The sequence below is a fragment of the Podarcis tiliguerta genome, assembly GCF_965153285.1.
Source record: "Podarcis tiliguerta genome assembly, chromosome: 4".
Taxonomy (NCBI): domain Eukaryota; kingdom Metazoa; phylum Chordata; class Lepidosauria; order Squamata; family Lacertidae; genus Podarcis; species Podarcis tiliguerta.
Window position 1 is genome coordinate 1,907,443 of NC_139537.1, and position 15,057 is coordinate 1,922,499.

At 45.2% G+C, this 15,057-nt stretch overlaps 6 protein-coding genes across 7 annotated transcripts in view; 1 reads left to right on the forward strand and 5 right to left on the reverse strand.

Annotated features, from left to right (window-relative positions):
* LOC310675486 (uncharacterized protein) overlaps nucleotides 1-15,057 on the reverse strand; it is a 448,115-nt gene that overhangs the window by 119,235 nt on the left and 313,823 nt on the right. The gene's annotated exons all lie outside the window — the stretch shown is intronic.
* The window catches only part of LOC310675743 (olfactory receptor 51G2-like), a 53,311-nt gene that overhangs the window by 8,399 nt on the left and 29,855 nt on the right, over nucleotides 1-15,057 (forward strand). Inside the window, exon 1 of one of the 2 annotated variants that reach the window (XM_083436791.1) lies at nucleotides 12,736-13,048. The exons of the other annotated variant lie outside the window; for it this stretch is intronic. The gene's annotated coding sequence lies outside the window, so the exon portion shown is untranslated. Of the gene's footprint in view, nucleotides 1-12,735; nucleotides 13,049-15,057 lie in introns of those variants that run through there. 2 annotated transcript variants of the gene reach the window in all.
* LOC310675731 (olfactory receptor 52P1-like) lies at nucleotides 463-5,286 on the reverse strand. The gene has a single exon (XM_083436770.1). The coding sequence runs from the start codon at nucleotides 1,433-1,435 to the stop codon at nucleotides 485-487; it is 951 nt and encodes a 316-aa protein (XP_083292896.1). The 5' UTR covers nucleotides 1,436-5,286; the 3' UTR covers nucleotides 463-484.
* LOC310675710 (olfactory receptor 52R1-like) lies at nucleotides 5,368-6,698 on the reverse strand. Its single transcript, XM_083436746.1, has one exon. The coding sequence runs from the start codon at nucleotides 6,559-6,561 to the stop codon at nucleotides 5,584-5,586; it is 978 nt and encodes a 325-aa protein (XP_083292872.1). The 5' UTR covers nucleotides 6,562-6,698; the 3' UTR covers nucleotides 5,368-5,583.
* LOC310675697 (olfactory receptor 51G2-like) lies at nucleotides 9,426-10,822 on the reverse strand. Its single transcript, XM_083436716.1, has one exon. It carries the CDS (start codon nucleotides 10,806-10,808, stop codon nucleotides 9,783-9,785), a length of 1,026 nt encoding a protein of 341 aa, XP_083292842.1. The 5' UTR covers nucleotides 10,809-10,822; the 3' UTR covers nucleotides 9,426-9,782.
* LOC310675722 (olfactory receptor 51A4-like) lies at nucleotides 13,056-14,569 on the reverse strand. Its single transcript, XM_083436761.1, has one exon. It carries the CDS (start codon nucleotides 14,101-14,103, stop codon nucleotides 13,144-13,146), a length of 960 nt encoding a protein of 319 aa, XP_083292887.1. The 5' UTR covers nucleotides 14,104-14,569; the 3' UTR covers nucleotides 13,056-13,143.

Below are 15,057 nucleotides of genomic sequence, written 5' to 3' on the forward strand. Positions count from 1 at the left end.
AAAAAGTTGAATCTAAATTTGACATAAATACAGCTGCAGAGAGGATAAAACAAATTAAGCATATTCTGTAAATTATGGGCTATAGCCAATGCCAGTCCCGCTCAGAATAGACCCATTAACCCTAAGTTACTCATGACCATTAAATTCCAGTGGTTCTGCTCTGAGTAGGACTTAACATTGGATAAAGCTGTATATACTTACAGAAGCATTAACAATTTCACAGTTATGTTGAACACCAGATATAACATCAATAAAGCACAAAAAGACTTTGGGTGGTATTCAGCTAAGTTTTATTCAGAGTAGATCCACTGAAATTAATGGGCCTAACTTAGTCATATTCATTAATTTTTATGGGTCTATTCTGAGTAAGAGTCAGTTGAATACCACCCGTTAAGATGAAAAAACATGGGATTAAAAAAAAAGTGCTTACAGCCTTACTATTTTTAATATTTCTTTACTGCAAGCCCTTATTGAGAGCGTGTTGTTATGTAGGTCGCTTCCTCCTGAGAACTATGTGAGTCACTCGTTCACGGATCTCCTTGGTCTTCACACCATACACAATGGGGTTCAGCATGGGTGGGAAAAGGAGGTAGAAGTTGGCCAGAAGGATGTGAACGTGAGGCTGAACATGATGGCCAAACCTGTGTGTTAAGATGGTGAAAAGAGCTGGGGTGTAGGAGACCAGGATCACCACCACGTGAGGTGCGCAGGTGCTGAAAGCCTTATAGCGGGCGTCTTTTGACGGCAGAGCCATGACAGCCCTGGCGATCATGCAGTAGGACAAAGTGATGAACAGCAAATCCACCCCCACTACGAGGAGAGCCACCAGAAGCCCATAGACAACATTGGCAAGGATGCTTGAGCAGGCCAGCTTCACCACAGCCATGTGCTCACAGTAAGTGTGGGGGATGACGTTGGTCTTGCAGTATGGAAGACGGGCTGCCAAGATGATGATTGGGATGATGAAGACTGTGCCTCTCAGGATGACCCCTGCTCCAATCTTGGCCAGCAGTGGGTTGGTTAGGATGGAGTCATATCTCAGAGGATTGCAAATAGCTATGTAACGGTCAAAGGCCATTGCTACAAGCACTGTTGACTCCATGATGGAGAAGGAGTGGATGAAGAACATCTGGACCATGCAGGCACCAAAATCTATTTCCCCAGCTCGGAACCAGAGGATGCAGAGCATCTTGGGCAGGGTGGAGGTGGAGAGCACCAGGTCTATGCCAGCGAGCATGCAGAGGAAGATGTACATGGGCTTGTGGAGGCTCTGCTGTGTTTTGATTGTATACAGTATGGTGCAGTTTCCTAGCAATGTGATGACATACATTGAAGAAAGAGGGATGGAGAGCCAGTAGTAGGACGCTTCCAGACCAGGGATACCCAGCAGGATAAAGGAGTAGGGGGTGGCATAGCTCCCGTTAAATACAGACATCACTCATGGGAGTCATGGTGCATGGATAGTCTTGCTGGCTGCAGTGGAGGGAAGAGCCACAAATTGAGACAGCATGTGAACTTTGTGCATCCTCAACAACAAAGGCATTCCCCTGCTAAATAACTTTAAAGGTGTCAGTATGAATAGCATAAATTAGGGATTCCCTTAGGTGTAGACTTAGGGAAAGCTAGGCATTACAAGGGTCTGGAAACCAAGCCTTATGAGGAACAGTTGAGGGAGTTGGGGATGCTTAGCCTGAAGAAGAGAAGACTGAGAGGTAATATGATGACCATCTTCAACTATCTAAAAGTCCATCTCATGGATGATGGACCAAGCTGGTTTTCTGCTGCTCTAGTGGATAGGACATTACAAAAAGCTTTTTGAAAGAGCTGTTCAGCAGTGGAATGGACTCTTTTGGAAGGTGGCGGACTCTCCTGCACTGGGTGTTTTTAAAGAGAGATTGGATGGCCATCTGTCAGGGATATTTTGACCTTTGATTCCTGCTCTGCAAGGGGATGGACTAGATGACCCTTGGGTTACCTTCCAGCCCTACAATTCTATGGGTCTATATTTCATTCTAGCAGGCCAAGCCCCTGCTCATTTATGTGGCAGTAAACCCTATTGAGTTCAACTTTTGTTTTTGTTTTAATTACATTTATATACCACCCTTCATCTGAGGATCACAGGGCAGTTTGCAATATAAAAACACAAACATACATAATATGGTAAACAGTTGTGCTTACTTGAAAATAATGCATGGAAAAAATTGCTTTCTTAGAAAAATCTTAGTAGTATGGGTTACATCCGGTGAATTGTGTTTAGCCGCCAGTGAAATCAAATAGGACTTAAGTCATGTGCTAAACTTGCCACATTGGTTCCAGTGGGGCTAAAGCACATATATCATAATTGACATTTGGTGCAGTGAAGGGCAGCTATGTGTTCTGGGCAAGTGTCTTCCCTATTCTCATATCAAGTGGAGTGGGTATCCCTACAGACACAGCCTTGAGTTGCATGGAAGAAAGCGGGGAGATAAACGTTGTTAGATGCTGCTGAGCCACTTCTCTATTATTGACATTTTCTTCCCACCCCAACAACCCCCAACCCTTGTCATGTAATAATAATAATAATAATAATAATAATAATAATTTTTTATTTGTACCCCACCCTCCCCGGCCGGAGCTAGGCTCAGAGCAGCTAACATCATATAAATAATACAATATGCATAAAAACAAGCAATCAATTGATTAAAATGCATCCCAAAATTAATTCAAATAAATTAAAGTTAAAGTTAAAACTGGACAAAAAACAATCCTCAGGTTAAAATTGAAAGTGGTTAATACTCGCCAGGACCAACTGTTTCCACTGATATTATAAGGACCTGTGAGCAGGCTGGGAAACCTCCTTCATGCTTGTTCTTATACAAAGAGAAAATGAGTCAGACTGAACCCTGACCAAAGGCCTAGCAGAACAGCTCCGTTTTGCAGGCCCTGTGGAAGGATGTCAAATCATGCAGGGCCCTGGTCTCTTGTGAGAAAGCATTCTACCAGGCTGGGGTCAAGGCCGAAAAGGCCCTGGCTCTGGTCGAGGCCAGTCTAATCTCCCTGGGGCCCGGAATCTTCAGGGTGTTGTTATTTGCAGACTGTAAGGTCCTCCATGGGACATACCAGGAGAGGCTGTCCTGTAGGTACGAGGGTCCTAGGCCATATAGGGCTTTAAAGGTTAAAACCAGCACCTTAAACCTGAACCTATACTCCACCAGGAGCCAGTGCAGCTGGTATAGCACTGGGCGAATGGGATCCCGTGGCGAAGACATAGAATAAAACATGTTATCACTGCAGTTGGAGGCAGCAGTGCTTCTGAATGCCAGTTGCTGGAAACAGGCATCTGTTTGGCCACTGTGAAAACAGGATGTTCTTGCATTTCCTACTGGAACTGTATATATGTATATGTTCCCTTGTACCTAATTCTGGAAATATCCTAACAGAATGACATTGTTCTCTCAGATGCTGTTTGTCGAGTTCTTTTTTGGGGGGAGGGGAGGCAATATTTTCTGGCCATTATGGTCAGTACACCAGTAAATGGGTTCAACAAGTGCATTATCTTTATTCTAAAAGCACCCTCTCCTAGAACTTCCTGCACATGCTGCTCGTATATGGCATTTTAAAAAGGCATATTTTATTTACTTACTTTCTTATGCATGCACACACATACACTGAGTCAGTGGGCATACAATTTGTGATACAGTAATTTTTTAAACAAAATATATATGTCATTTTCTGAAATCGTTATTTACTAAAAAAAACCAGCTTACAGAAAGTACAGAGAAAGTAAAACATTGAGTGTGTCCAGTGTCCTCCAGTGCTTAAAAAAACAACAACTCATATCCTCCTGGTTGGGGTCTGTACTGTTATTGCATTAAACTAATAGGGTCACTGGCATTGCTTTGTACTTTAGATTTTCTTTTACTTACTCAGTGTTTGTAAGCCACTTTCCACTTAGCAATGTAACAGGGAGTCCTTGGAGCACCCCACAATTGCCTAACCTTGACTCCCTTAGGTTCAGGTCGCAAGCAACAGACTCTTTGCCTTTGCCTTGTGGTGTGGAGAGGCAAGGCTTGTAGTGGTGGTGGTCTCTCACCCTCCCCTTCCAATTTCCCGGTAATAACAAAGAAGTGCCCAAATGATATTTTTACCCTCTAGAAAGAAAGACCCCAGACCATCAAGGCAATAGCCTAACAAAATCAAGTACAGAACCAAATTATGTGGCTCTGTGCAGTGCTCAAAGGTAAGTGAAGGTCCTGGGTATCAGCCAGAGTAATCCAGTGGTGATACTCACTTCTGGTGCTGAGCAACAGGCGCTTGAAACAAACATGGTAACTTCACGGGGGCAACAGCGGGAGGAGGAACCACCGGCCTTTGCATGTCCTACCCCTTAGCTGTTCCCTGTGGGAAGCAGGATGCTGGACTTTGGTCTGACACAGCAGATTCTTCTTATATCTTTATGTGCTCCAAGAGTAGAGGGGAGCATTTATGCAGCTTTCTTCAGTGCCGCTCTGTGTGCAGATGGCCCCAGTGGTTCTGAAAGCACAAGATTTCCCTCTGGATCAGTAGTTTAGGCTGTTTTCTCTCTTTATGGCCTCCTCTCAGTGTTTCATCATGCACTCACAGCTCTGCTGGTTCTCACCCTCGGATGAAAGACTCAGGCTCTCAACTCAGGAAATCCCAAAGTTTTATTAATGAAATGAGCAGGTGGTCTTGGCATCAGCTCAAAGTACAGGTTACACAGTTGAAAGGGTGCACCAGCAGCAGCTAGGATACATGGTTAAAGGTAAAGGGACACCTGACATTTAAGTCCAGTCGCGAATGACTCTGGGCTTGCGGCGCTCATCTCGCTTTACAGGCCGAGGGAGCCAGTGTTTGTCAGCTTCCGCAGACAGTTTTTCCAGGTCATGTGGCCAGCATGACTAAGCCGCTTCTGGCAAAGCCAGAGCAGTGCATGGAAACACCATTTACCTTCCCGCCAGAGAGGTACCTATTTATCTGCTTGCACTGTGTGCTTTCTAACTGCTAGGTTGGCACGAGCTGGGACCGAACAAATGGAGCTCACCCTGTTGCAGGGCCTCGAACCGCTGACCTTCCAATAGGCAAGCCCGAGTGGCACAGTGGTTTAAACCACATCACCACCCGCGTCCCTAGGATACATGGTTAGGAATAAGCAAAGACATCCCAACCCTTGACATGCCCCTTTTGCTGTCCCTTTAAAGGAGAGGAGCAGGGCCCTTCACTTCGGCTACTCTTGTCCCAGGTGGGAAGGTTGAAATTGAAAGCAAACACCTACCTGGGGCAGGGGACTAATTCCCCTCATCACTGCTTTCATTTTATCTCTCCCCCATGAATTCACTTTTAAGGCTATCAAAGTTGGTGGCGATCACAGCCTCCTGATGGAGGGAGTTCCATAGTTTGACTCTGCACTGCATGAGGAAACCCTTTTTATCTCTCCCAAATCTTCCAAAATTCAGCTTCATTGCATGTTCCAAAGTGCCAGACAAATATAATTCCTAGCCCTTATACCAGAGATGGTTTTAACTGGAGGTGCTTGGGATTAAACTTAAGGGGTTTTCCATCCAAACCCTGTGAGCCACCATTGAGCTATGTGCCCTCCGCGAAAGTTGTCCTTTGTCCACCTGAAATAAGGAATATAGTGAGAATCCTCTCCCTGATCATCTTGGTTTTCACCCCATATATAACAGGATTCAGAGTGGGGGGCACCAGAAGGTAGAGTATAGCCACTATAATGTGGATGTGGTGGGGGACATTGTGGCCAAACCGGTGAGTGAGGAAAGTGAAGAGAGCTGGAATATAGAAAGAAAGAATAACACAGATATGGGATGCACAGGTCCCAAAGGCTTTCAGACGAGCCTCTTGGGATGGGAGTCTCAACACGGTCTTGAGGATCATGACATAGGACATAGCAATGATGAAGATATCAAATCCAACAACCACAAAAGCCACAAAGAGGCCGTAAACAACATTGGCTCGGATGTTCCCACAAGCCAGCTTCACCACAGCCATGTGCTCACAGTAGGAGTGAGAAATGAATTGGTGGCCACAGTAGGGAAGCCTGTTAGCCAGGAAGGCAAAGGGGCTGATGAGGAGAACTGCACGCAGAAGAACGAGGCTGCCCAGGGTCCCTATGGCTTGCAAGGAGAGGATGGCCGAATGCTGGAGCGGGTAGCAAATGGCCACATAGCGGTCGAGGGCCATCGCCATGAGCACACCCGACTCGACAGACGAGAAGGCATGGATGAAAAACATCTGGGCCAGGCAGGCATGGAAGTCAATGGCCCCAGCACTGAGCCAGAAAACAGCCAGCATTTTGGGCACGGTGGAGGTGGAAAGAACCAGGTCGGTGATGGCCAGCATGGCCAGGAAAAGGTACATAGGCTCCTGCAGTCTGGGCTCAGTCTTGATCACATAGAGAATGATGCTGTTTCCCAGGGCTGCAATGACATACATGGTGCACAAAGGGATGCCAATCCAAGCCTGCGCCCACTCCAAGCCTGGTATGCCCACCAGGAGGAAGAAGGCAGGATGCTGCTGGGCACCACTGGCATTGACCGGCAACATGGCACACAGTGGACTCTTTGTTTCTGCCTCCAGCCTCTGGCATCAGAGCATCTCTGTTCCACTTCGCCGTATTCTTGTTGATCCAGTTGTCAGGTTCATTAGGCTTCTGGTACTCTGCAAGTTTTCAATGAAAAGAACATTGGTCATTAATTTTTGTTATGATTCTGCACTGAAAATAAATTTAAAAAATTTTTGAAGAAGAAGAAAAGAAAAGAACATTGGTCATATTTTGAAATGGGGTATCATGTGACTTTCACTGTAAGAGGCAGAGGCTTGATGGACCCTGGTAGATCAATAGATTTTATTTATTTATTTCCTACAATTTCTATCTCACATCATTGTAGAAAAAACTCAAAACCAATTACAAAAAAGATAAAACCATAAAATTATCAGCAGCAGCTCTCAGTTTGAGCCCTGTCATTTAACTTTGGAACAAGAGGGAGAGGGATTAATGCACCAAGGGTGCACCTTTTGCTAAAGAAAAGCATTTGGGCTTGGAGAACATGGTCACCATACTCCACATAAGCTTTTTACTAGGTTCTGCTCCTCCTCTGTTGGTAACCATTTGTCTTTCTTGCACTGGAGTCCTATTAGAACTCTGTTGTGTTAGGATTGAGGTATAGAAGGAAAATGTAGCCGAAACAAGAATGTGCCCTCCAGCAGGATCTGTGATGCCTGTGCTGTTTGCATACCCTTGTTCTCTGTCATTCAGGACTCTTTTTTAAAGGAGAGCTTTGCTAGAGAAGACCAAAGTAAGCCCACTTAGCCCAGAACCCTCTTTCCCACAGAGGCCACAAAGGAAAGTCCATTGGCAGGCATTAAAGCAACAACTGCTGCCCCAACCCTCACTTCCTCAAATCATAGATTTGTATAGTCCAACACCCTGTGACATTTGAATCACAGCTTCCCTGAGCTTCAAGTTGAATAAAGAAATGGGTACCCTAAGCAAGGAAAAATAACAGCCCATTCAGTTGAAGATAGCTGTTGTGCTGTTTAGTTGTTTAGTCGTATCTGACTCTTCGTGACCCCATGGACCAGAGCACGCCAGGCACTCCTGTCTTCCACTGCCTCCCGCAGTTTGGTCAGACTCATGCTGGTAGCTTCGAGAACACTGTCCCACCATCTCGTCCTCTGTCGTCCCCTTCTCCTTGTGCCCTCCATCTTTCCCAACATCAGGGTCTTTTCCAGGGAGTCTTCTCTTCTCATGTTGTGGCCAAAGTCTTGGAGCCTCAGCTTCACGATCTGTCCTTCCAGTGAGCACTCAGGGCTGATTTACTTCAGCTGAAAGCAGCTAGAATCAGAATATTTTTGGGAGGAGGGAATGAATTTTTCATGAAGGAAGCTGAGTGAAAATTAGCAAAACTTACCCCTCTGAAAGTCTTAAGAGGTTTGTTCTGCTGTGTACAATGAAAATAGCCGTCTTGTTTGCACAATGCCAATGTGTTTGTTGAAATAACCGGAGAAGGTTTAAGTGGATGCTTGTGAATCTCTTTTGGGAGACCTGCTCCCTCTCCTGGGAGCTGGTGCTGATTATCGGCACATTCTGGGTGATTACTGCCATCTTCACTGGTGGGAAACTCAATTGCAAAAGTGAGAGAAAATGCAGCCAGGTGCCCATCTCCCATATGGTGCCCTATTGCTTGTGCATCTACCAGGGGTGGGCAACTCCCAAGGGGGTCTAGGTCAAAGCTGTTGAGCTTTCTTAGGGAAGCCTAAGTTGTTAAGCTTCATTGGGGGAAGCCACTGATCTAACACTGATCTACCACAGACGATCTGCCTGCTGGACGTGCCTGTAGTACACTAACACACTGGCTCAATGCGGCTTGTGTGACATTAGGCAGGCGCCATCATTGTACTCTGAGATGCCTGCTTAAAATGTTTTTCTTTCAGCAGGTCTATCCAGACACTTTGGGTAGTATAAAACTATTGAATCCTCCCAGTGGAAAGCCAGTGTGGTGTAACATGTGTGGAAAGGAGAGGCAGGTTGCTCTGTTAGTCAAGGTGAAATGCTTGCACTGGTGGTACATTCAACGATACGATACAATACGATACGATATCTTTATTGTCATTGTCCCTTGCAGAACAATGAAATTGAAAACGTAGCTCAACGTTGAATTCCTCACATGATTTGGTGACATCTGCTCTTAGATTTGTTTTAGATATTGTGTTCTGATGTTTTTAACATTTTAAAAAATGCTTTAGATTTTATTTCTTTTATTTTCAGTTGTATTTTGATGGATAGAATCAAGACTGAAGCTTTATGTAAATAAACAATATTTTTATTAATGCATTACAGACTTCTGTGTGATTATTTTGTTTTGAAGGAAAAAGCATCCTAGATAATTAATAATAAGGTTAAGCAACCTTGTCTCAGAGGTTTCTGCATTTCATGATGCAAAGTGATGCTAACTAGATGTTAAACTAACACAAGTGGGTAAAAGGAAGAATAAATAATAAATAATATGATTTATTATTATTATTATTCATTTAATTTCTATACCACTTTCTATTTTAAAGAAAAAAATCTCAAAGCATGCATTACTGACTTCTGTGTCTGTGTTCCTTACTTTTTGCTTTCCCTGAGATGTATTTATGCATAATGTGTCTTTCATTTTCCTTTGATACTCTTTGTGGATTATGCTTACATATTTCATAAAGAAGGGTAAAGGTACCCCCTGACCATTAGGTCCAGTCGCAGACAACTCTGGGGTTGCGGCGCTCAATGGTCAAGGGAGCTGGCGTTTGTCCGCAGACAGCTTCTGGGTCATGTGGCCAGCATGACTAAGCCGCTTCTGGCGAACCAGAGCAGCGCAAGGAAACACCGTTTATCTTCCCGCCAGAGTGGTACCTGGTTATCTACTTGCACTTTGACGTGTTTTCAAACTGCTAGATGGGCATGAGCTGGGACCAAACAACGGGAGCTCACCCTGTCGCAGGCATTTGAACTGCTGACCTTCTGATTAGCAAGCCCTAGGCTCTGTGGTTTAGATCACAGCGTCCCTCGCATCCCCACATATTTCATAGACTGCAATAAATTAAATTGGTTCTTGATTAATTTTATATACATTCTTAAAACTGATTTCACCCTCCGTTCATAATCAGGTTACAAGTCTCTCACTTCACCGGGGCAAATTAAGGGCATCAATTTCAAAATCCAGACTTGGGAACAACACAGCCTCCTACACATAAATGTGTTGAATGTCTTTTCTAAGATACTTCAGTTAACTTTTGCCCTTCTGAAACAGTTTAACTATCCTTGTTCGAATTTGTTTGGTTTTCACACTGTACACAGTGGGATTCATCAATGGTGGCACCAGAAGGTACACATTGGCCATGAGGATGTGGACAATGGGTGGGGCATTTTTCCCATAGCGGTGGATCATAGAGAGGCCAATCATTGGGATATAGAAAGTGAGGACAGCACAGATGTGAGAGATGCAAGTATTCAAGGCCCGAAGGCGCTCCTGCTTGGAGGCAATGCTCAACACGGTTTTGAGGATCATGATATAGGAAAAAACCAGCAACACAGAATCAAGAGCCATGGAGGAGATCACCACCATCAAGCCATAGATGCTGCTAATTTTCCTGTCGGAACGCACCACCTTCAGAATATCCTGGTGTAAGCAGAATGAATAAGAGAGCACATTCTCTTTTCCATACTGCAGCCTCTTCAGGAGAAAGGAGGCTGGGAACACAAGAAGGGCAGCCCGAAGGGCAACCCCCACCCCTATCTTGATGATGTTTCTGTTGGTCAAGATAGATGTATATCTCAGAGGGTTCCGGATGGCCACCAGACGATCAAAGGCCATGGAGATTAGAATGCCTGACTCAAGAATAGAGAAAGTATGGATGAAGTACATCTGGACCAGGCAGGTGTTGAAACCAATTGTGCGGTGGTTGAACCACAGGACTCTCAGCGTGGTGGGCAGAGTGACACAGGATAGTCCCAGGTCTGTCATGGCCAGCATGGAGAGGAAATAGTACATGGGCTCATGAAGGGTTTGGTCCATCTTGATGACGAAGAGGATGGTGCAGTTTCCCGCGATGGCTGTGAGGTACATGGAGCAGATGGGGATGGAAATCCAGGTGTAGTGTTTCTCTAGCCCAGGAAAGCCCGTGAGGAGGAAAGCAGGAGTACTGACTGTCTCGTTGATGGAGAACATGATCTTGTCAAAGACTGTTCTTCTGTGCCCTTTGCTGCTCCCTGAATTAGAAAAAAAAGCCTTCTGATTATTCACACATCCCATTCCTTTCCACCAGCTGCAACGCAGGGCACAAGGTGCTCAATAAGGCTTATTTTATTTCTTCTCTTGACACTTGCATCTGGAAGTAATGTTTGCTACAGTAAAATTCATGTGGTGTTGGCATTTTGTGCTGGGGTTTCCCTGCTCTCTCATCTGAGTAGAACCTTCTGCACCGGTAAACCCCCATGGCCTCTCAAAATGAGCCTATAAAGATGTCAAGTAAATGAAATGCAACTCACCCAAATCACATCTCATTAGATGCCTTAAAGCTAGTCAATTCAAGTGGGCTTTTGGTGCCTCGCTGCAGCAATTTTGTGTGTTTTGCATTCTACAGCAAAGAGACATTCAGCATCATCTTTGCACATGAACAAGTGCTCACAATTCCAGCAATGCAAGGAGCCTTTATGTGCTCCTGTGTTCCCCTCCTGGGAGATTCTTACAGCACTGGAAGCTGCCCTTGGGATGAAAAGTTCATTATCCACAAATGTGAATAATGAATTCCTGGGGACTTGGGTAATTTTTGCAGGATTTTGTGTGTGATGCTTATGGATGCTTGACAAAGTTGGTCTTGTGAATTTTAATATGAACTGAAATTATCCATATCTCTTGCACTATGAGGACAGGAACGTAGTTTCCTTCAGATTTCTCAATCCGCCAAATTTGCTGCAGCCATGCTTGGTTTAAAGATACACCAAGATGTATTTTAAAGTGAAGGGCAAGTGGTGCTCATTCACCTGGGAAGGTAACCCATCTAGGAGAAGGAAAACTCTGAACTTAAGTCTCTGCTTCCCTGCTGGATATTTTTGGCATAATTATTATTATTAATAATAATAATTTATTTATACCCTGCCCATCTGCCCGGGTCTCCCCACCCATTCAGAAAAAAAGGGTAAACCCTACACAGATCCGGAGTGGAGTTCCTATGATGGTTGGATGGCTCCTTGTACACCTCCTTCCAGCAACTCCTGCACCCAGGCTGATGCCAGATGTCTTGCTCTGCTTTCCTTTGGACTACATCAGCAGGTCCAAAATGGTGATGTTGTCTGGGTAGCCCATGACCTCCAGAAATACTGCCCAGTATTGCATCCTGAGGAGGTCACTTTGGTGTTGATAATACAGTGGTTTGACTTCACCCCCCAGAGGCACACTCCATTGTCTCTTGAGACAGATGGATGACAACAAATGCAGAAACAGGTTGGAATGGACTCATGAATGAGCAGATCTGAAAGAGTTATTGGGAAAGATTCACCTAACCAACTCCGTCAGCAGAAGCCTTGTGCAAAGACTTCTGCTTATGAAGTGTGGCTTTCCCATGTCTCTTCCCTCTGCACCCCCACACCCTCTGAAAAAGGCCTGGGAGGGGGCTCAGTAGAATCCTCTGAGAAGCACATAGAAGGAGGAGAGGGGCATCTCTCCATCTGGCAAACAGCAATGCTGCACAGACAGAACAAATGGAAAGGGGCATTGTTGAATTCCATCTATCACCTGGCAAGTGAGGGAGGATTGCTCAGAAGGCAGGGGTGGGAAAGGGGAGAAACTTATGCTTAAATCTCTGCTGTGCAAATTTAACAAGTCTACATACCCTCCAGCATTCCTCAAATAATAGAATGTCAGGATTTTCATCTGAGGACTGTTAGAGGGTCTGAGATAAGACAGAGGCACTGTTAGTGCGTGGTTTTGTAGATGGGAAGGTGGGATACCGCCTGCTCTTCATGAGGTTACACTCACTGTAAAGGAGCAGATACATAGCTTGGGGTTTCTTCTGAATCCATTGCTGTCACTTGAGACCCAGGTGACCTTGGTGGCATGGAATGCCTTCTGTCAGCTTTGACTGGTGGCCCAAATACACCCCTATATGAAAACAGGAATAGCCTAACTTCTGTGGCCTATTCCCTGGTAATCTCTAGGTTAGATTACTGTAATTCTAGTGCAAATTTTGATGGTCAGGTTGTTCACCAGGGCAAGACAATTCTGTAGCTCAGCTGCACTGGATACTAAGTAGTTCTGGGCCCAATTCTGAGTGCTAGAGCTCACCTAAAATGTCTTACATGGCTCAGGACCTCAATACCTTAAGGACCATCTCTCCCCATACAAGCTGACTCAGATGCTGTGCTTGTCTTCCAAGGCCCTTCTCTGTGTCTCCACTCCCTGAGAGGTTCAGAGGGTGACAACCTGAGGGCTCCTTGTTTGTGGAATTCCCTTGCCAGAGAGGCTCACCATCATTACACGTCTTTAGGTGCCAGGTGAAAACTTTTCTCTTTACCTAGGTCTTTGGCCATAAAACAATCAGAATGAATAAATAAAACAAACAAATAAATATGTAGCATTGGGAAACCTGTCACTTTGAGGCTTTTAATGCCTTTTCCTTGTTCCGGAGTTTCAAGATTATCCGTGTGCGGATCTGCTTGGTTTTCACACTGTAAACAATAGGGTTCATCAGAGGAGGCACCAAGAGATAGACATTAGCGATGAGGATGAAAATGATGGGCGGAGCATGCTTCCCATAGCGGTGGATCATAGTCAGGCCAAGCATGGGGATGTAGAAACTTAGGACAGCACAGATGTGGGAGACACAAGTACTCAGCGCCTTGAAACGCTCCTCCTTGGAAGCAACTCCCAACACAGTTCTGAGAATCATGAAGTAGGACAGGACGAGCAACAGGGAATCCACACCAGTGGAAAAGAGCATCACCAGCAAACCAAAGATGCTGTTGGTTCTCTTGTCTGAATGCACCTCTTTCAGAACATCCTGGTGCAAGCAAAATGAATAGGAAAGCACACTTACTTTTCCATACTGCAGCCTTCTCAGCAGGAGGGATCCAGGGAGGACGAGGAAGGCAGCCCGAAAGGCAACCCCCACCCCAATCTTGATTATAGTTTTGGTGGTCAAGATAGTTGTGTACCTCAAGGGGTTCCGGATGGCCACCAAGCGATCAAAGGCCATGGCCAACAGAATTCCTGACTCAGCAATAGACAAGGTGTGGATGAAGTACATCTGGCCCAGGCAGGCGTTGAAGCTGATCACACGGTGGCTGAACCACAGAACACTCAACATGGTGGGCAGAGTAGTAATGGACAAGCCAAGGTCTGTCATGGCCAGCATGGAGAGGAAATAGTACATGGGCTCATGGAGGGCTTGGTCTGTCTTGATGAGGAGGAGGATGGTACTGTTGCCTGCAATGGCCACTAGGTACATGGAGAAGATGGGGATGGAGATCCAGGCATGGTGTTTTTCTAGCCCTGGGAAGCCTGTCAGGAGGAACACAGGAGGACTGAAGGCTGAGTGGTTGGAGGACATGATAGTCTTCCAAGAACTTTCTCCCGTATTCTTTGCTGTTCTCTATTAAAAGAAACACAGTTATTTCTTTCATAAAGTTTATACACCACTTGATTGCAGGGGGGGAAACAACCTCAAAGCAGTTTTCAAAAAGTTATTTTCTTGAGTGGTGTGCATTTCTTTCCCCTTCCAGGCTAAGTGTGAATCAAAAATTGCTTTTTCATTGTCACGTGGACATTGACCATCGCAGGGAAGCCTGTGCAGATGATGGCAACCAAGATGATCAAGGGACCTGAACCTCTGGATTCAAGTTACAAGAAAGGACGTTCCAACTAAACATCAGGAAGAACCTTCTGACAGTAAGAGCTGTTGTATAGTGGGACAGACTCCCTCACTCTCCCTCACAAGGTGGTGGACTCTCCTTCTCTGGAAGTTTTTAAGCAGAGGTTGGATAGCCATGGATGCTTTAGTTGAGATTCTTGCATTAGAGGGGGCCGGAGTATATGACCCTTGAGGTCCCTTCCAATTCTATGATTCAAGGCTGATGACAGTTACATTGATTAATCTGTGGTGGTCAGTCAATTCAGTGGGAACTTTAGCGAAGACTTTGTTGCTTGCATTTGTAAAGGAAGCCTGACATATGAATATGTCACCATTTTAAATGGAAGTGACATATGGCCCCCTATACAACTTTGCTGGAGAGCAGGTGGCTGCCTGTTTTGGGTACGCTGAGGCTGCCACTAATACCAACAGCTAAAACCCCAATGATCTACTGATGGGTCCCTTTTGGAAAAAACAGATGATGTTCATGTGCAGAAGGTGGGCAGGGTCTACATCTTCCTACAAAAGCAGTACAGCAGTTACATCAGTGTTACTGGTCATCAGGAATTTGGCCACTTGGGCACCTCAATGATGGTGGCAAGGAGCCACAAGGCATTGTCTACATGTGCCATAGCTGCCATGGCAGACTGTAAC

Bases quoted from the DNA above. Each gene is read 5' to 3' on its own strand.
- LOC310675731 (XM_083436770.1), bottom strand. From the start codon at position 1,435: ATGTCTGTATTTAACGGGAGCTATGCCACCCCCTACTCCTTTATCCTG.
- LOC310675710 (XM_083436746.1), bottom strand. From the start codon at position 6,561: ATGTTGCCGGTCAATGCCAGTGGTGCCCAGCAGCATCCTGCCTTCTTC.
- LOC310675697 (XM_083436716.1), bottom strand. From the start codon at position 10,808: ATGGGATGTGTGAATAATCAGAAGGCTTTTTTTTCTAATTCAGGGAGC.
- LOC310675722 (XM_083436761.1), bottom strand. From the start codon at position 14,103: ATGTCCTCCAACCACTCAGCCTTCAGTCCTCCTGTGTTCCTCCTGACA.